The sequence below is a fragment of the Nelumbo nucifera genome, chromosome 4 (genome assembly GCF_055504915.1).
Source record: "Nelumbo nucifera cultivar China Antique chromosome 4, China Antique-T2T, whole genome shotgun sequence".
Taxonomy (NCBI): Eukaryota; Viridiplantae; Streptophyta; class Magnoliopsida; order Proteales; family Nelumbonaceae; genus Nelumbo; species Nelumbo nucifera.
Genome location: NC_142652.1, coordinates 55,762,722 through 55,784,613, shown reverse-complemented (window position 1 = coordinate 55,784,613; position 21,892 = coordinate 55,762,722). Strand labels below are relative to the sequence as shown.

The 21,892-nt window shown below is 38.4% G+C and overlaps 1 protein-coding gene across 2 annotated transcripts in view; it reads left to right on the top strand.

Moving 5' to 3' along the window:
- Positions 1-6,467: 6,467 nt before the first annotated feature.
- The window catches only part of LOC104610141 (2-isopropylmalate synthase A-like), a 90,919-nt gene continuing 75,494 nt past the window's right edge, over positions 6,468-21,892 (top strand). The window contains exons 1-3 of one of the 2 annotated variants that reach the window (XM_010276628.3): positions 6,468-7,307; positions 21,467-21,680; positions 21,759-21,839. In XM_010276628.3, coding sequence (XP_010274930.1) covers positions 6,637-7,307; positions 21,467-21,680; positions 21,759-21,839 — 966 coding nt within the window. In that variant the 5' untranslated portion in view covers positions 6,468-6,636. The remainder of the gene's footprint in view (positions 7,308-21,466; positions 21,681-21,758; positions 21,840-21,892) is intronic. The other variant, XM_088903248.1, reaches the window with a different exon arrangement.

Here is a 21,892-nt window from a genome sequence, read left to right as displayed (position 1 = left end):
TTCATAATTTTGGGCCTGGAATGGACAAGTTAGATGCTAGATCCATTAAGTGTGTCTTTCTTGGCTATTCTATGACTAAAAAAGGGTGTAAGTGTTATAATTCTCATTTTTTACGTTCTTTTGTATGTTCTGATGTTACATTTCTTGAGTCTATTCCTTTCTTCTCCAGGTCGGATACTTCTTCTCTTCTGTTGCCATCACCCCCTCTTCCAGTTCCTGTTGAGGATCTCGTTCCTCTTGTTCCAGTTGTGACCTAATTTTTGCCTCCAATGCACCTGAGAGAGGACCACCTATTTGGCAAGTGTATACACATCGTCAGGCACCGACTCCTCCGCCAGCTTTATCACCGTTGATAGATCTGGCAGTTGATCCCACCCCAGCCCCAACCCCAAGTTCTGACCTTGATCTTCCTATTGCTTTACAGAAAGGTAAACGCAGTTGCACTCTCCATCCCATTTCCAATTACGTTTCTATATCTCACCTTTTGGCTTTCCATCGATAGTTTGTTTCTCTGTTCCCAAGGATGTCCAGGAAGCCCTCACTTCTCCAGGGTAGTGCCAAGCAATGGAAGAAGAACTCTCGGCCCTGACTCGTACTCATACGTGGGACCTCACCACTCTTCCGCCTGGTAAGCATGTTGTCGGCTGTAAGTGGGTGTACACGATTAAATACTTACCTGATAGGAGTGTTGAACGGTTGAAAGCTCGGTTGGTTGCCAAAGGTTATTCACAACAGTATGGTATTGATTACATAGACACCTTCTCTCCGGTTGCCAAAATTGGGTCAGTTCGTGTTCTGATTTCTCTTGCTACTATGTTTGATTGGCCCTTGTTTCAGCTTGACATCAAGAATGCTTTTTTACATGGTGATTTTCTTGAGGAGGTGTACATGGAGCAACCATCAGGGTTTGTTGCTCAGGGGGAGGGTGAGAAGGTATGTAGATTTAAGAAGACTATTTATGGACTTAAACAATCTCCCCGTGCATGGTTTGGGAAATTTAGTGAAGTGGTGAAGAAGTTTGAAATGAAACAGTGTTAGGTTGACCATTCCGTATTCAGCTATGAATCAAATGCTGGGAAGATTCTCTTGGTGGTATATGTAGATGACATTTCTATCATAAGCAATGACAAACCAGGAATTGACAGGTTGAAGACTTATTTGCATGATCACTTCCAGATAAAGGATCCTAGAAAATTAAGATACTTCCTAGGGATAGAGGTTGAGAGGTCCAAGAATGATATTAATCTGTTCTAGAGGAAATATGTTCTTGATTTGCTAGAAGAAACAGGGTTGTTGGGTACCAGATCAGCTAAAACACCTATGGAACTGAATGTTAAATTGGGTAGTGATACAGTCGAGGAGTTTGAGGATCCGGGATGGCACAAAAGGTTGGTGGATAAGATTAATTACCTAAAAATCACTTGAACTGATATCTCATTTGCGATCAGTGTAGTGAGTCGGTTTATGCAGAACCTTCGAATCCCACACTAGGAGGCAATCCTAAGGATTGTGAGGTATTTGAAGGGTGCTTCAGGTCGTGGTTTATTGTATAAGAATGGAGGAAGTCTCGAGATAAAGGGATACACAAATGCTGATTGGGCCAGGTCCATATTTGACAGAAGGTCCACTACAGGGTATTGCACTTTTCTTGGTGGAAACTTAGTGACATGGAAGAGTAAAAAGCAGACAGTGGTAGCAAGAAGCAGTGTAGAGGCTGAATATAGTGCTATGGTACACATGACATGCGAACTAGTGTGGTTATATCATCTACTAGAGGAGATGGTATACTCGATTGACACTCCTATGAAATTATACTGTGATAATCAAGCTGCAGTTCGTATCTCCTCTAATCCAGTGTTTCATGAAAGGGCGAAGCACATAGAAGTGGATTGCCACTTTGTACGTGAGAATGTGCTTTGTGGAGTGATAAGTACAACATATGTGAACACAGGAAATCAATGGGTAGATCTGTTTACCAAAAGGTTGAATTGGGGAAGAGTGGACTACATATGTAACAAGCTGGGACTATATTGATGTATACTTACCAGCTTGAGGGGGAGTGTTAGAGTTGACTATACAAGGATAGTATAGTCCTTTTATGTTTAGTTATATATGTATTGTTCAGCTGATGTGGCTCTCACTTAAGTGAGGGCACAATGGTAATTCTTGTATATCTTAGAAGAGTATAAATAAAAGAAGGGCCGACTAGAGGGATTTGAATTTTTCTCTCTAGTTCAGCTGTGACCTTTTCTCCTTCTTCTTCTTCTCCTTCTTCTCCTTCTTCTCCTTCTCTTTCTTCTGATCTGAACTTATACGAACATCTAATATGAGTTTTATCAGTATATATGTACAAATACATATTTTACCAATAAATAATGTATAATTATATGTTTTAGATATGATATATGTATTATGGTGCCCCAAAGTTTGCATACATGGTTAGTATGCAACCCATGACTGGGTCAATTGGATCATTAGTCTGGATCGGGCAGGTTTTAACATTTCTCTAAGTTTTATTCGAACCAGACTCAAAATTTTGACAAGGAGACTGTTTGAGCTATTCAATCTGTCAGGTCAATGATGGGTTGAAAACATTGATTGAAACTAATTGATTAAAAATATAAATGGTTATTTGCAAGTGGTGAGCAAACCTATTCACATGGGCCCAATTGCTTGATGAGTTGGGCTAGTCCAACTTTTTAATGGTCAGGCATAGATAATACACAAGCTCATGCTTGGGTCTAAAACACTAAGCCCAACTTTGTTTAGGCCAGGTTCGGGCTTTCTTAAAAAAGCATGGCTCAAGCCCAAGCTCAATCTAATAATATTTTATATAATTTTTAAATATACTTTAAAAAGCATGACGCATCACGAAGAATGTTTTGAATGTTGTGAATGGTAAAGAGAATGTAGTGGATGGGTTGTTTGCCATATACCTAGTATTTTTGTGGATTTTTTTTTATATATAAGTCCAAAACTATTACTAAACTAACTTATGTTATAGTTCAACAAGTTAAATATTTTAGAGGGGTTTCTTTTGTTTGGTCGAACCCCTAGTAAGGTTAGTTTGTATGTTTTTAGCATTTGATGTTTAATATGGTGAACTTTTATCCATAAAAAAAACCATGCTAGCAAGAATACCACCAATATCATTATGCACGTGGGAATATTACTACTTTTTTTTGTCATAAAAAAATATTTAGTAAGGTTAATTGTCCATTCAAGGGTAGTTTGGTTATATAAATTATTTAAATGCTTATGTGGACATCTTCTATTAATGATCACTAATTGAAAGTGAGTTTTGGACAACAAAACTCGTTGATAGTTACTACAACATTTGATAACCATAGGGGCAATGAACAAGAAGGATGAAATGAGAAAGAGGATGACACAACTCTTCTTACAACACTATCCGCAACTCCATTGGCCTCTCGAGGTATATGACTAAATTGCCAGACAAGCAAGGCATCATCAACTACAAGATGAGAGATGTTTGAAAGACTTATAACCATGTAGAACCACATAAGTTATCCAAAACTTGCTTCACTTTCAAAGCATTTACCACATCCGCATTGTAGAACAAAACAATGTCATCAATGAAGAATAATTGTGAAATATAAATAAGTATGGCGACAGTGGGTCTCCTTGTCTCAAACCCTACTTTGGTTTAATCCTTCCTTTACTACAACCATTGATCATCATTGAATACTGGATTGAGGAGATGCAACTATAGATGAGATCAGCTAGGGGTGGGAATCCTAACTTCTTCAACATTTGAATCAAGAATTTTCACTCTAGACAGTCATAAGCTTTATTCATGTCAAGCTTTATAACCATGATTGAAGCATTGGCTAGATTTCTTCTTGGACTCAAGTAGTGATACACTTCATGAGTTATCATTACACTATTTGAAATGGATCGGCCGTGGATAAAAGCATTATGATAATCGTCTTCTAAGTAATCCATGCAAGGCTTAAGACAATTAACAATACATTTGGCTAAAATCTTATTGATAGTATTAGAAGAGAAACAATGTTGCACAGCTTGTTTGTTGTTTGGAATTATCTCTTGAATGTTTAAAAACTAGGTTTCATGCAAGACTCAGTTTGTTGTTTGGAATAGTGATTGAAAGTATTGAATTATATATTTCTCCCTCTATCTCCTCATTATACAACCAATCTCAGTCACCATTGCATAAACACAATTTTTTTTCTTTTTTTTTTGTCTTCGAATGACTATGGTAGATGGAAAAAACAGTATTTTTATCTCCTCCTCACAAGCACTCTACTCTTGATTTACACCTCAAAAATTCCTCCTCCCTTTGAAGCTTTTCTTCTAAGTTCCTCCTTAAACAACGTTCCTCTTCGAGGTCCCCATTGCCATTTAAACATTTTAACAATTCTCTCCTAGCTACCTCAAATCTCTAATGAATCGAGCCAAATCACACACTCCTTCAGCTTTTGGCTCACTCTTGCCATGCCTAATTGCCCAAAAAATACTTCATGGTAGACAACAATAGACTTGTTCATGGGTTGGGTTGGCCAGGTTCAATTTGAGCTTTATTTATGTATCAATAGAATACATTCAGGCTCGAGCCTGAGCGCGACCCAACCATCAGGCTTAAGTCTTGAGCACAAATCCGGTCCTCATATAAAGCACAAAGCACGAACCTGAGCACAAGCCCAACTAGAAATTTGAAAATAGAATTTTTTTTTTCTTTTTTATTCAATAAAAAGTGTTTTATTTATATTAAAAATCCTCAAAACTCAAAATAATAAAAGATCTCACTATTACTTAAAAAAGAGAAGATAAACAAATAAAAAAATATTGTATATATATTATTAAATGAAATATGTTTTCATTATATAATATACATTATCAAGTCAGGCTTAGGCTCACACCAGACTTTTTTGAGAAAGCCTGAGCCCAACCTGGAAAAAAAGGTTAGCTGGAGTGTTTTAGGCCCGAGCCCAAGTCTGTGGGCTTAAAATAATGTCCAAGCCCAACTTAGAACGGGTTAGGGCTAGGCCGGCCCATTGGGCTACCTAACCCATGAACAGGTCTAAACGACAACATCATTGTAATGGATTTGCCAATTAGAAGATGCAAGACATGTATCAAGCCTTTCCTTGATATTTTCTCTCCCATGTTGATTGTTGGTCCACGTGGATTTTGGGCCTTGGCACCCTAGATCCACTAAGCAACACTCTCCTATCATTTCATTAAACTCCCTCATTTATCTTCCAGGCCTTTTCGTTCCACCTAGTTCTCTCCCAAGTTTTTGATCTCATTAAAATCACCTATTAATAGCCACGTGTGTTCTCATTCCTATCCAATGTTGGCGTATCATATCGTATCTTTTGAAAAAGATACGGTCTAAAATGTTTGTTTCTAGGTGTTTCGGACCCCTAATTTTTTTAATAATAAAAAATATCTTATAAACTTCCCAAAAAACTAAAAAAAAGTATGTATCGACTGTTTCTAAATACCGATACGATACAACCGAAACTCGTATCAAATCAATACTTTGAACCATGTTCTTAACATGCCTTTCCTCTGTCATCGGATTACCATAAACACAAGTGAACTTCCATCTGGATTGGAGGCCTAGTCTCATGTAGAAGAATAAGCCGTCAGGGCTCATATTCATCCATAAGTTGTTGAAAAACTTCACGAGCTCATCAAATTTTGAAAAGTCATAATGAGTTTCAAAGAATGTCCCTTAAGAAAATAACCTAGATTTGTTTAATATTTTTTAAATAATTTTAATTATATTGTTATTTTTTAACAAAATATTTAGAGAACCGGACCAGACATTAACTTGGAAAAGGGAGAGGTTAGCAGGTCAAAAGTTCAATTAGGGTCGAATCGTGATAATGTACTATGTATGTATGTAATAATTATAAATTATATATAATATATAATATATTATAAATTATATATTAGATTATAAAATATTCAAAATATATAGGACAAACCGCATTTGACACCTTGAAAATACATAGATATCAAAAAATTACCCAAAATAAAAAAAAATCATCCCAATCATACATTCAAACACAAAGTCATGGGCTCTAGGAATTTGCATTTATCTGCTAAAAAATTTTCAAAAAAAAAGACTGATTTTTTTCTTTTAAACTGAGACCGATTCACTAGTTTCTTCGTTTGACCAATCGGGTCGGTATTTTGGCCTGTTTTTATCTAATTTGGTTTTGGAGTATGACTGAACTGATAAGGACCAACGTTAGATTCAACCGGTCCAAACCAGCCGATCCGATCCGATTTTCTAAACACCGATTGAAAACAACGATTTGAATGTTACTCCGGTCGGGTTGGGTCGAGCCATACTCAAACCAATTGTAAATTGAATTTGATTGGTGGGCCGGGCAATCCTTACCCCTGGTCGGATCATTTTAATCGGATTCAGACAAATGGATATTTTTTGTGGATTTATTTCTCGAAGAGAAGGCCCACATCATGATGCTCACGTCAGAGACTCAGAGCTGTAGCTGCCCCCGTTTCTTCTTCCCTGTCAAAGAAAAGACGGAGTATATAGAGCTGTTAAACCCTACCACCAGGCTTTGCACAAACAACACCTAAGTCCAGGCTGCTGCTGAGCCACCACTTCTGTCATCCATGGCTGCTTCCTTCATAAGCTCTTATTTCGCCCCGTGCAACATCAGGACCGTTACCTTCATCCCTAACAATCCTCCTGCTCACTCTGTTTTTCTTGTGACGAAATCCTTCTCTGTCCGTTCACCACATCGTTCTGTTGATTCCTTCAGTTCCAAAACTATAAAATGCTGCGCCTCAGCCCGTCCCGAGTACATTCCCAACCGAATCCCCGATCCTCTGTACGTCCGCATCTTCGACACCACTCTCCGCGATGGAGAGCAATCCCCCGGAGCCACCATGACCAGCAAGGAGAAGCTTGACATTGCCCGGCAGCTTGCCAAGCTTGGTGTTGACATCATCGAAGCCGGATTCCCTGCCGCCTCCAAGGACGATCTGGAAGCTGTCAAGACCATCGCCATGGAAGTTGGAAACGACGTTGATGAGACCGGATATGTTCCGGTTATCTGTGGCTTGGCCAGGTGTAATCGTGCTGACATCGATGCGGCTTGGGAGGCAGTGAAGCATGCCAAGCGGCCCAGGATACATACGTTTATTGCGACTAGTGAGATTCATATGAAGCATAAATTGAGAAAGTCCAGGGAGGAGGTAATCCAGATAGCGAGGGATATGGTGAGTTACGCCAGGAGTTTGGGATGTCAGGACGTTGAGTTTAGCCCTGAGGATGCTGGAAGGTTAGGTCATTTCCATGCACTTGTTTTTATTTAATATTTTAGTGGTAATGCTATAATGGGTTTCTCTTCTAGTTTCATAAGTCTAAATTACTTCTTTTTTCTTCTTTTTTGTTTAGCGAAAAAGGAAAGGAACAATACAGTTGTATTATATCTTGCAATGATTCGTGGGATTGTCATTTTGGCTAATTAGGATCAATTCGGCATTGATAGACACAGTTGCACAGTTACTTAGCTAGGTGCATCATCTTACCAGAAATCAGACACCCATCTATGAATACATTGATTCCGATTACCTATGCAAAAGTTTAAGAAGACGTTCTCGTAATAAGGATACACAGACAAGGTTAGAAGCAAGAATCATACAAAACCACAATAGAAGAGGTATGCGTTGTTATCCCACCGTGGGACTATGCCATTAGTAATTCTGGAAGGCAGCAAAGAGAAAATCCACTAAGATGTTCTTGGATTGTCATGAAATTGGAGATGCAGATTCTACTGCTTTCAACTATTTGCATTTTTTTTTGAGAAAGACAAGGTAATTTCTATTGCTGAAAGAGGAAAAGATACAACAAGACCACCTGCCAGAGCTTCAGACACCAAGGAGCTCCCCACAAGCAGCAACTTACATCATACCATGATCATCATGATCGAAAGATAATACAGGTGAACACAAATAAACAACATTGGGCACTGAGACTCGATGCCCAACTCTGCCCACAGCTATTTTCATGAACTCCCCCACAGATTTTGCCTTTGAATTGAAAATTCTGCCATTTCTTTCTGATAAATTTGTCCACAAGATAGCAGCAAGAATCAGAGACCAATTTTTCTTGCCATTAGAGCTCAAATTTTGAGTCTGCTAGGTTGGTAACCAGTACAAAATAGATGCAGGCATAGAACAGCTCAACTTAGCCATCTAGAAGAAATTATTCCAGATCTGACTAGATACATTGCTATGTAGAAAAAAATGGCTACTTGTCTCCTAATCCTGGTCATACTTTGATCTTGGATCAGAACCCCTTTTCTAGTTAAGCTGTCCCTGGTTAAACATTTCCCCAGAAAAGCAATTATTGGAAGGAACTAAAGAGTTTCATATCAGCTTGCTTGGGAAAGAACAAGCATTCTGAGTCCTCGGTAACCTGCTACAGGATCTAATAGAAAAACACTCTGTTTCCCATTCCCAGCACCATTTGTCCTTCTGCTCCACCCTTAAATTGCTGAGCTGTCCCTGGTTAAACATTTCCCCAGAAAAGCAATTATTGGAAGGAACTAAAGAGTTCCATATCAGCTTGCTTGGGAAAGAACAAGCATTCTGAGTCCTCGGTAACCTGCTACAGGATCTAATAGAAAAACACTCTGTTTCCCATTCCCAGCACCATTTGTCCTTCTGCTCCACCCTTAAATTGCTGATTATCCAGAAGCTGCATCAGCCCTACTGTGCTTTCTAATTCTGAATCCTGCAAATTTCTCCTAAACTTGGGAGCCTAACCACCTGATCACCTTGCACGACATTAGAATTGGCCACTAGAACATCCCTGTTTTCATCTAGTACAAAGAGCTGTGGAAATTGTTCCTGAAGAGCAGTGTTTTAAAAGCGTTTGGCAATGGTTTTGAAGGAGTTATTTACATGGTCTCTACTGCATGTTGTGTATACACATGTTACAAGTTTTTTTTGGAAGAGATACAGTTCCCTTTGTTTTTTTTTTGGGCAGTTAGGGATATAAGATTTTTTTTTCTTCTTTTTCGTGGAGAGATACAGTTAAGGTTGGGTTGGGTATAGGATGCACCTATATTTGTTTTTCTGCTGAGATACATTCTCTATTTTATGAGACGCATTGTTAGGTTAGTGACACAAAAGTGATGTGAACCTAGGAAGGTAATTTGGGTCACCAATACACTAATGTGAATACAGGTATTTTTTGATGACATAAAACAAATGTGAACCCAGTTTTTTTTTATGAGAATATAGCTATTTTATGTTATACAGGTTAAATACTTTTTGATACATTTGACTTGATGAGATACAGGCTAGATACATTGTGATACTAATGACTTGATGAGGTATAGGCTAAATACAGGCTTTTAATGAGATACAGGCTAAATATATACTTTGGGATGAGATATTGGCTAAATACTTTGTGAACCCGAAAGGTTTTTTGGCCGGCAACATGTATCTATCCAAATCGGCAAACAGACTTTTCATTGATGATACATTTGACTTGCAGTCATCTAAAGCGTTTGGAATCATCTTTCTATATGGCTCTAATTAATATAGTGAATGTGTGTAAGTTAAATAACTTGGTGCTGAAATCATCAATTGAATTGGATACTAAAATAGCTTGATGATTTCAACATCATTAGTTGCTTTTGGATTTACAATCTTGAAACAAGTCAAGAAACGTTGATGTTGAAATAATCAATTAAATTGGATATTGAAATAGCTTGATGATTTCAACATCATCAGTTGTTTTTGGATTTACAATCTTGAAACGTTGATGTTGAAATCATTAAGTGATTTATATTCTGAATTACCTTGGTGATTTCAATATCATCAATTGATTACAGACTAACATTTTAAAGAAAAAAATAAAATGATGCTGGGGTTGGAGAAAACATTCTTCCATATTTACAATTTTGTCATCAATTGATTTCAGATTTACAACTTGGAAGAAATAAGTCAATTTTTTTTTATCATATTACATTTTTATCTTATTTATCATATTTATATACTTAGCTCTTATAATCCAATTCAAATTTACAATTTTGAAAAAAAAAAGGATTCTGAGTTGAATCTGTACAAGCCAATTCACAATAAGTCATCATTTTGGGTAAACAACACAATAAGGATTTTAGGAGTAAAATTCACATTCATGACAAAACATAAGTGCACATTTAGGTACATCAAGTTCATAATCACAAAATATCAACTTCTGTGTCATGTATCCAAAACAACCCATATCCAAATCTAAGTACATACATCCTAATTCTATTTCTTAATCCTATACATATAAAGACAAATGAACCCAATGATAAATGCAATGCTCAAGACATACACTATCTTTATCCCCTCCACAATTAGTTGCTGAGAAGACTCTAGTGACTTCAAACGGGAGTTGGGATCACATGTCAACCTATGAAGCTCCCTAACATGGTTTTCTACTGAATTCATTTCTGGACTGGCTTCATTGCACCATATGTAGGAACCACCCACTAAAAGAAGTTGCATGGTGTAGGTATGCTCCCTAACATAAGCACGATTACCAATTGATGATCAATACCCATACATTTATGAAGTTGTTGTAATTCTACAAGATTATTGGGGCAGTTGTAAAATATCCGATTTAGGTTGTAACATGTCTCGAACACCTTTATCATTCATCTCTTCTCACACTTGCAATCTTTGGCTTTATACCTCAAGTATTTAACACATGAGGATTCACTGGTAGATTGAAAAGACATCATTGCATATGGTCATCATTTTACTGTTTGCGGTCTAAATAAAGACAAAAAATATTATGAGGAAATCTTGTTGCATACAGGATCTGCAAGAATCCAGCATTATTTCAGAGATCCTAACAAAACTGAACTAGCTTATTTTAAGCTAGTAATAGTAAGATTTATGACTAAGTCAGCATGGGGTGACTCCAGCAAGCTCAGGTTTATTACCAAGCCAAAGAAGACCCAGAATGTTCAACTACTGGGACTATCAAGATGCTTGGTATAAAGTATTTCCGCTACAAAACTCCATTTTTAGACACTCATGGTTCATCTGGTTTTCTGAAGACTTTCAAGGCCCCTTCCCCGATTGGGCCTATGTTTGGTGGACCTCATGGGGAGCCTCAGACGATATTTTCCCTTGTCAAGAATTAGCTGACAGATATAAAAATTTTGGAAAAGGGAGAAGCTATTTAGAATTCAGTCACATTAAGCAGTTCAAATTCTTTAAGACCTTCCGCCTCCCATGGATTTTAAAATGGACTTATCAACTAGATGTTTCTTGATTGCCTCCAGCCATTGATCGAGTGATGGAGATAAAGTGGTGGGACAAATTTGATCTTACAGAAGACCTCAAGCCTTCTATTGACGAAGATGACATCGAACTTGAGGACATGTCCCTCCGTATGGCCGAAAAGATGAAAGAAAAAAAGTAAAGGCATCTCAATGGATAGCGAGACAGAAAGTATCCGCTCGCTCAACTCTTACTAAGGTCAACATCACCATTGTGAAATTCGTCCCTATCCTGAACAGTAAGAGCTTTGGCAGCTGGTCCTAATAGGACAATATGAAGATAAGTTAGCAACTCAATAATTCAGATGCGCAAAGGAAAAGTTAAAAGGCATCTCAATAATAGAAGCCTTGAAGATAAGAATGAATAAAGTGGTTCCTTGCTGTCTCTCTCTCGAAGCTTCGATAGCCTCTGTATAAGGAGCCCTTCTCTTTGTTTAAGGTGTGCAAAATTTTTCGAAGTGCATAATTCTCCAAGTTCTCAGTGCTTTGTAATAGTTTGAGTGTTTTTCTTTCCGAGTGATTTTAGAAGTGTGCTATTTGTGAGCTTTGTAATTTTGTAAGAGATTGTGTGCGGTCGCCAAGAATCTATCTGTTTGAGTTGGGATCTAGTCATTAGGAAGGTGATCTACTGTTCGACATCAAAATCAGGAAGAACTGGAGTACGGGGAAGAGTCCTAGAAAAGTTGGACTCTTTGTTTTTTATCTGATCTTGGGCGCCTAGGTATTGTTAGTTTTTTTTTAATTTTCTGAAGAGGGCGGTTTGGTTTCTGGAATTTTCTAGACCTCCCAGAGTGATCGATTCACTTTTTTCTCTATTGGGAGGCGTGGAGAGGAGAGAGATTTCCCTCTAGCTAGGGTTTTCTTCTTCCGGAAGGGTTGGTTTCTATGTGTGTGATATTAAATTGTTTTTTGAAGGTCTCCAATATATTTTTTCTTACTGTTGAACTGTTTGAAGTAAGATGTAGAGTTGGAATACCGAGATGAAATCTACTGGTATTGTGGGATTGGGTGTTGGAGGTAGTAGTGATATTTTTGGTTTTGAGATCATTACTACAGTAAAACTTGGTATAAATTATTTGGAGTGGGCACAATCAACTAATGGCTATTGGTGCCCGTGGAAAATTAGGGTATCTCACTGGGGAGGAGAAGAAACCTGATACATACTCTTTCCGATGGGTGCAGGAGAATTACATGGTAATGTCCTTGTTGTGTAATTCTATGTTACCTCATATTGTAAAAAATTTCCTATGGGCTAATACTGCTAAGGAGATTTGGGATGGAGTGACTGAAACCTACTCTCAGAAGCAAAATGAAGCGAGAGCCTATCAGTTAAGAAATTAGGTGATAAGTATGAAACAAGGAGAAAAACCTCTTGTTGTGTATTTCTCCATGCTGAAAACCCTATGACAGGAAATAGATCACTTAGAAATTGTGGTATGGGAAAGTGTAAATAATGCAACAACTTATCACAGACTGGTAGAGAGGAATAGGGTTTTTGAGTTCTTGGCAGTGCTGAACCCTGAATTTGACATTGCCAGGTAGTGTATTCTTTCTAGGGAGGGTGTGACACTCTCTTAGGCATGCCTTTGTCTCTGGAGAGGAGAGTAGGAGGGATGTAATGCTGAGACAGCCTGAGATTGACTATTCAGCTATGGTTGGTACAACAAAACCTAAGCCGAATGAAAACAGGGGGAGTAGTGAGACTAGAAGGGAAGATAAGAAGGACTTGGTGTGTGATTATTGCAAGAAGCCTAAACATACCAGGGGCACTTGTTGGAAGCTTCATCCAAATCTTATGCTTGCTCGGATAAGAAACAAGAAGGGAAATGCAAATGTAGCCACTACAGGAGACTCTTTAGCCCCTCTTTCCCAAACTGATTGGGAATCCATTGCAATAGCCACAGTAGAACAGAATTGGAGAGGTTTGGACAGCTTATGAGTAAGAAAGATTCACCTAGCTTTAGCCTTCCAGATGGATAGAAAAATGCAGGAGCCAACTACACCACTTCCTTTGCACATACAAGTATTTCATATGCAATTACAAATCTTGCATCCACTTTAGGTAAGGAGGGACTTCCCTGGATTATAGACTCAGGAGCATCTGAGCATATGACTAATGCCTCTATCATTTTCAGTTTCTATCAGTTGTGCTCTGGTAGAGATAGAGTCTCTACAGCAAATGGTTCACATATGCCCATTGCTGGGAAGGGGACAGTTAGAGTGACCAATGATATAACCCTGTTTTCTATTTTACATGTCCTTAGACTTCATACCAACCTACTGTTTGTTAGTTCTTTGACAAAAAATTTGAATTGTTCCGTGACCTTTCTTCCTGGTAATTGTGTTTTGCAGGATCTGGAGTCAAAGAAGATGATTGGGAGTGGTCGTGAGGTGGGAGTCTACCTTCTGGATGAGATTCCGAGACATCAGGGCCATCATGTTAGTAGCAATAGTAGTAGTGGGTCAGAGTTAGTGAACCGGATTATGCTTTGGCACAATCGCTTGGGACATCTTTTTTTTAGTTCGTTGAAATGTCTTTTTCCAAAGTTGTTTGAGCCTGTTCAGTTATCTACTTTGGAGTGTGAGAGTTGTCAGTTAGGAAAGCATTATAGACAGTCTTTTAAACCAAGCAATAAAAGAAGTACTTCTGCTTTTAATATTGTTCACACTGATGTATGGGGGCCATATCATATTCCTTCCATGGGAGGATTCCGTTACTTTCTCTTGTTTGTGGATGATTATACACGATATTCTTGGATATATTTCATGAGATCACGTGATGAGGTTCCTAACTTGGTACGACAGTTCCACCAGATGGTTCTCACACAATTTGGAGTGAGGCTTTTAGATCAGATAATGCCAGAGAGTACTTTGAGAAGGACTTGACCACGTATCTCTTAGAACATGGTGTAGTTCATCAGAGCAGTTGTGCATATACACCGCAACAGAATGGAGTTGATAAGAGGAAAAATAGACACATTGTGGAGGTGGCAAGGAGTCTTATGGTGTGTGCTTCAGTTCCTATGCAGTTCTTATAGTCGTGCATTTGATTAACCGTGTTCCTTCACGGATTTTGGGGTTTAAGGTGCTTCTTTTTCCAGATGGGGGGATATTTCATATACCTCTGAGGGTTTTTGGTTGTATTTATTTTGTTCACATTCTTGGCTCTCATTGCAAGAAATTAGATCTTAAGGCCAAGAAATGTGTTTTTCTTGGCTATGCTCAGAACCAAAAGGGGTATTGCTGTTATGACCCAGTGTCGAGGAGCAAATTTGTCACTATGGATATTACCTTCTTTGAATCTACCTTTTTCTTCTTGAGTGGTTCTCCTCAGGGGGAGAGTTTTGGGGAGGAGAACTCATGATCTATTCCTCTTTCTGTTTCTTTGGTGCCTCCATCAGTTTAGCCAACATCTGCATCAGTTCAGCCAGTACCTGCACCTCCAGTTTCATTACCTAAGCCACTACGGGTAGCCTCACAGAAATATCAGCGCCGACAGATGATTGTTGACTCCACACATCCTCAACCCACACCACTCTCTGTCAATCCTTCTTAAACTCCAGATTCGGCAGATACAGTTCCAGGTATTCCTCTTGAGCCTGAGCCTATTATGTTTTTTGATGATAATGTCTTTGTCCCTAACACCATTGTTGCATCTGATCCCACTGACCTTGATTCTCCCATTGCATTTCGTAAGGGAAAGAGAAAGTGTACAACCCACTGCATTTCACACATCTTTCCTACAATGCCTTGTCACCCTCCTACCGTGTTTTTCTTTCTTCCTTAGATTCTGTGTCTATAACCAGGAATGTTACTGAGGCTCTCTCCAAACCTGAGTGGAAAACTACCATGCAAAACGAGATGGATGCTTTGGTCAAAAACCAAACTTGGGAAATAGTTGATCTCTCCCCAGACAAGGGGACAGTTGGATGTAGATGGGCATTCACAGTGAAGTATAAGGCCGATGGCAAGATAGAGAGGTACAAGGCAATGTTGGTAGCAAAGGGGTATACTCAGACCTATGGTGTTGATTATTTGGAAACCTTTGCACCAGTAGCTAAGATGAGTTCAGTTCGTATCTTTTTATCTCTAGCAGCCACATATTCATGGCCCTTGTTCCAACATGATGTAAAAAATGTTTTCCTCAATGGTGATTTATAGGAGGAGGTATATATAGACATTCCAATAGGCTTTTATGAAGATGTTGGTAAAGGAAAGGTGTGCAGACTCAGAAAATCTTTGTATGGACTGAAACAGTCAACTAGGGCTTGGTTTGATAGGTTCAGAGGGGCACTCATTCGTTTTGAATACACACAGACACAGTCTGATCACACCCTTTTTGTGAAGAGGAGAGATGCTCTGGTATCAATTCTGATTGTGTATGTGGATGATATTGTGGTGACAGGAAATGATCTAGAGGAGATTGATGATTTCAAAAAATCATTGTAACAAGATTTTGAGATCAAAGATCTTGGTGAGCTCAAATACTTCTTGGGGATTGAAGTTGCAAGATTCAAGCATGGGATCTTCATTTCACAGAGAAAGTATGTACTTGACCTACTGCGAGAGACTAGGAAGCTGGGGACCAAACTAGCAGACACTCCTATTGATCCAAATCAAAGAATTAATGGTGTGGATGGTGAGTTGGTAAAGGATGTGGGGGAGATATCAAAGAATGGTGGGCAAACTGCTGTATTTGTGTATGACATGACCAGATATTTCTTATGTTGTAAGTGTTGTGAGTTAGTACATGCATGCACCTCGGGTTCAGCACTGGGAAGCTATTGAGAGAATACTTGCATATTTGAAAAAGCACCTGGCAGAGGCATTCTTTTCACAAATCATGAGAAGCTGAAGCTAGAATCCTATACAGATGCAGACTGGGCAAATTGCTTAGATGACAGGAGGTCTACATCAGGAGTGTGCACCTTTGTAGGTGGAAACTTGATCTCTTGGAAGAGTAATAAGCAAACGATTGTGGCAAGGTCAAGTGCAGAGGCTGAGTATAGATCCATGGCTCATGGTGTCTCAGAACTTTTTTGGGTTAGATCTCTTTTGAGTGAGATTGGGGTGAAAACAGAGGAACCTATGATGTTATACTGTGACAATCAGGCTGCAATCAATATTGTCCACGATCCAATTCAGCATGATAGGACAAAACACATTGAAGTTGATAGACAGTTTATAAGAGAAAGGGTAATAACCGGAGAAGTTTGTTTGCCTTATGCCTCTTCAGAGTTGCAACTGGCTGATGTTCTCACTAAATGGGTGGCAAAGAACAAGCTTGAACATGATTTGCGCAAGTTGGGAATGTGTGACATTTACTCCCAACTTGAGGGGGAGTGTTGAAGATTAATCAGTTTTATGATGTTTTTCTGAGTAGATGTTTTATGTTAGTTGTTAGATAGGAGGTGGGGACCACAGTAGTTATGCGAGTCCAAATTTTATTATTTTTTAGAGTGTTATATATGCTGTTTTATGTTTGCCGCCCTATAAGGGCATAGTTGTCTTTTATTGTTCTATTATTTTTAGTATAAATAATAAGTGAAGAGGGCGGCCAAATCATTGCTCTTTTTTCTTTCCAACTTCTCCTCTTCTCCTTCTCTCTTCAAGAAACTACTTTTCTTTCATATTTTTTTAATTCAGCAGATTTCTACTGTTATGGTACTCTTTATGAGAGTAATTCTTCCCCCTCTTGAGAGATACTTTGACTTCCAATAAGCCAACTTCTTTTTCAACCTCTCAAGAGTCATAGAAAACCACACCATCTATGCTTCTATTGATTTTGGGGAGGGTAAAAGCCATTTTTCCCCACCTCAAAACCAAGCATAACCTAACAGAATGCAATATATATATATATATAATTTTTATGGGGGTATTCTCTCAAAACATTTCTCCTTGTCCTTAATGGATCTTTTACAAATTACCCTAAAGAAAATAACTAGTTGCAAAATAGGGTAGCCCCATTTGGGAACTGATGCTTTTATGTGTATATTGTAAGTTGCTACTATTCTTTCTCTTCTTCATGTGAGCATCTTGACTATTTAAATGTTGCATATTTTGACGTTGTCCAGGTAATTTTACTAATTCACATCCTTGTGGCTATATACTCTACATTCTTTTTCACGGTTTCTCCTAGTACTATTGTACTACAATTAATATTTTGTATTTTAATTACCAGCAAATGAGAGTATTATCTTTTGTTGAGCAAAGGTAAAATGTAAAATTTATTTCTTTTATGGGAGTCTTTTGGGCTGTTTTAAGTTTGAGATCAGAATGGGGCATTAAATTAAATTCAAGACATTTAATGTCTATGCAAAATGTTTGTCCATTAATGTTGGGTTTAGAAGTATTCTCTGATGCAAGCAGAAGCCTTAGGTACTATCTCCCTGGATGTCTTTTTTTTTGTGGTTTTTGCATGTAAGACTAGTGCTGAGACCACAACTGCGTAGTTAATATTGGCTTAGTACTGCCTATGTGTTAACATTGCAAGGCAAGTTGATATCTAGACGTATGCATGTATAGAACAATGGTATCGATATGGGTTGATCAAACCCTGATAACAGGCAATGGGGGAAAGCTCTTGCTAGGTTATTGGGTTCTGATTGGATTCGGAAACTCTTTAAAAGTGGAGTTGTTAGCTCTTATCCAAGGTCTAAATCTTTGTTTTTTTAGATGAGTTTATCTAAGGTCTAAATCTGTGCATGTCAGGGTTGATGGGCTTGATAACCAATGGAGACTGTTAAGTGGTCATAAATCAATGAAGTATCTTTGGATGTTCAGACTTCTGGTTAGAGAGGCAAGAACTGTTAAGTGGAATTGTTAGCTTCTAAACTGAACTGCTTGTTCAGGTGGTCTTTGGGAGCAGCCAAGGGCTGGCAGAGTCTCTAGCCAGAAGAGGAGTTACAAAAGGCAACTTTGTATGGGGAAAACCAGGGTCATGAAGTGATTTGTAATGTGTTAATTTGTCATACTGTAGTGTGTGGTCAGCTTTTTATCTTGTTTCCCTTGTGCCCTCTATATTTTTAGATTGTAAAAAGCTCTTTTTTCTTGCAATAAATATTATTCTACTGTTGCCTATAAAAACCCATTTTTAAATATGGTAACTTAGTAATTTACATATTAATTAAAAATGATTGGACTACAATGATTAATAATAATTACTGTGCACTTTATTTCCAGGAAAATGATCGAATCTAGTAATCTAAATTCTAGATACTTGGTTGGTTAAGTGTAGGAAGCTTTGACACTTGTAAGTATCTATAGAATGCTATGCTTGTGATGTTTCCTATGTAATTATTAACTGCTAAGCAGTGCAATTGGATATAGGAAAACACAAACTTGTTAACATAAGCCAAAAGGACTGTGAACAAATGTTCCCACTGTCCATGTATGCATGTATCTATGTATATTTAGTGTGTATAATGTGTTCAGTTTTTAGTAATTAGAATTTAGCCTTTTCATGTATGGACATTTTCACTTGCAAGTGTGGTTAAAGCTGTGAAGCCTCAAATATCACTCTGGTTGATGCTATCCAGCTATCATTATATATCTGTCAAGTAGGGTCACATCCCTTTTTTTGCTTTACAATACATACCTGAAACTTCTTGATTTTTCATGAAGTTTTCTGTTGTACTAATTTATATCCCATTTTTCCCCTTGAAAGTTCTTTGGAGCTTTTCTCAAGTTGGGCATGGATTTTAAGACTTTGAAAATTAGCATGAAAAGGTTCCAGGTCAATGAGAGTGATCTTTCAAAAAAAATTTTCTTTCACCTTTAAAAAAAAAGAAGAAAAAGAGTGATCTTTCACTCCATCCAAATATGAAATATCTATATTCTAAAAGATTTCCCCAAATATTTATCAGAAAAAAAAGATTCTCCAAATATCATTTACTTGATCCCATGCTTTGGTGGTGGTTGCATGTTCTTTAAAGATAGAGGGAAAGACAAAAGGAATCTGGATTCAGGCAGTGGGATTTGTTAGCTTGGCCTTTAATAGGTATTATTGGTATTACATAGAGTGGGATGAAGAATCTCACTTGTTTCCACATATGGGTGATAAGGCATGAAGGTTTTGAGCAAAAAGAAGAAGAGCACAAGAACTGATATTTATATTAGTCAAGGAGTGGGTGTCTAGAGGTTGAAGATAAGGGGATTTTGGGAGTCGATAGAATTAATGTAGTTGATTTTAGGGTGATAAGGCATGAAGAATTGAAGATAGAATTAGTGTAGTTGATTCTTGGGTGGGTTCCCCGAAGTATGTTTGGGGACTGGAGTTAGTGGAAAGGAAGTGAAGGATTGGGAGTTGGGCTTGGGGATTAAGTGCAAGGTTTCGATTTTGGTTCGAGTTAGTCAGGGGTTGATGGAGTTTCGAATGGCTGACTTGTTTAGGTCAGACTTGGCCTTTGCTTGATTCACTTAATTATGATGAGATTTTTAGGGATGCCTGTTGTCTAGTTGTCTTGAATGAGAGGGGTAAGTTTGCATTGGATTCAAGAGAGCCTACTAAAGTAAATTTAAATGCGTTGACATTGTCGATAGGAGGTTTGTTGATGCGGTGGAGGTGCCACTAGTGTTCGATAAAGGGGAGTGTTGGGGTTTTCAGACAAAGCCGAGGGCTAGTGGAAGCATAGTGACCGTGTAGGGGTTTTTTCTTGTGGGGAATCAACTTTGTCGCAGGAGATGGCATTTGAGGAGATGATGGTGAGCTCCTCAATTTCGGCTGACACCTTTGGAGCATTTGGGAGCCAGAAGACTGTTTTGGCAGGTTATGACTTACAGACTTAGTTTGTCATCTATTGATTGGGCTAGAGGAGTGATGGTGGTTTTGGGTTTGACTATGGCTTCCAATCTTCAGGATTTTGGGAGTTTGGTGATAGGGGAATTGGCAAGGTTAAATGTTAAACGAGGTGTTGACAAAAGGGAGAAGACTTGGTGGAGGAGGTTCATGTAGTAGATGTAGTAGGAAGATGTTTGCCTCTTTTGACAGTTGGGGAAGGAGTTCCTCATTCGTGTTCAAATGGTGTGCACGGTGCAGTTGAGTTGGCAGGCAATGAGGAAGATGTGGTGAAGAACCATCAATGAGGCTAGGGGTTTGGAGGTCAAAAAAATCAAGAATTTTGTTGGCATCCCTATTTGACGTGTAGGCAAAGACTTGGATAGGAAGAGGGTGGAGGGTGGAAAGTCAGGTTCAACAAGGGGATAAGGTGAAAAATAAAAATCCATGATCTCTAAAACGATGAAAGGTCCAAAAAATGGTCAATTGGTACATGTGACGAAGATTTTTGTGAGGGTAAAAGAAGGAATCTGTGGCACAAGCCCTTCCTGTAAATTTAAAAGGCTTTATTTTAGGAAGAAAGTGAAAGCCAGATTAGGTAAAGTTAAACAGTTCCTAGGAATTGGGTTGAAGGGGGACTGAGGATTTCTTCAGTAGTCAAGTGGTTTCTGTGTGTCAAATTGTTGGAGAAGAGGAGAGAATGAAGGTACCAATATAAGGATGGAAATTGGAGGAAATTCACTGTAGGGACCAGAAAATATAGAACTAAACCTATTGAAGATCTTGAAGGATTTGTAGTCAAGGCTTCAGATGTTTCTCATCAAGAGAGGGAGGTGGAAATGGACCAAACTTATATTGTGAATGGTAAGTTAGATCTAGATGAGGTGGTTAACAAGGAGGTGGAGGTAAGTAAATCTTAGGCTTATTTTTCCATGGGGGTGAGGACTTGGCAAGAAAAGCTTTTAGTGAATGGAGGCCAATTTACAAAGAGGAGAGGTGCATTGGTAGGTGTGGAAGACAATTCTTTTTGAGGCTAGTCTCTTGGTTTTCTGTAGGTGGTGGGAAGAGGTAAATCTTCTCTTTTATTAATTTTCAGAAGAAAGGTCCAGGCCGAACCAAACATACATAAAAGAAACTAAAAGTTAAAAGGCCCAAGACCATATCACTAGACCTTACAACTAGGCAGATGAAAAATTCAGCTTCTTTTTAAACTGTTCTATAATTGTCTTCTATATTAGGCATTAAGACAAAGTTTTTTTGGTTAATTTTTTGAATGGAAATGGAAATTGCTTCTCAGGGATCATGATACAAACTTTTTCTCTTCCTCTTGCTTTATAAACTGTGAATTCTCCATTATTTTCTTGGTTGCTTTCAGGTCTGAGAAGGAGTTTCTTTATCAAATTCTTGAAGAAGTTATCAAGGCTGGGGCAACAACTTTAAACATCCCTGATACTGTTGGTTGCCTTTTGGAAGATGAGTTTGCACAATTGATTGCTGATATTAAAGCCAATACCCCTGGAATAGAAAATGTGATCATATCTACACACTGCCAAAATGATCTCGGCCAAGCCAGTGGCAACACTATAGCAGTAAGCTATCATTTTTTTTCCTTCTGATACAGTTCATGCATGTCTGAAGTGTACTTATTCGCACTATATCTAATCCAGGGAGCGCGTGCAGGCGCAAGGCAACTAGAAGTAACTATCAATGGCATTGGTGAAAGAGCTGGCAATGCTTCCTTGGAGGAGGTATGAGTTTGGTTGTCCATGTAACATCTATGGTGGACAGTGGACTAGTGGCA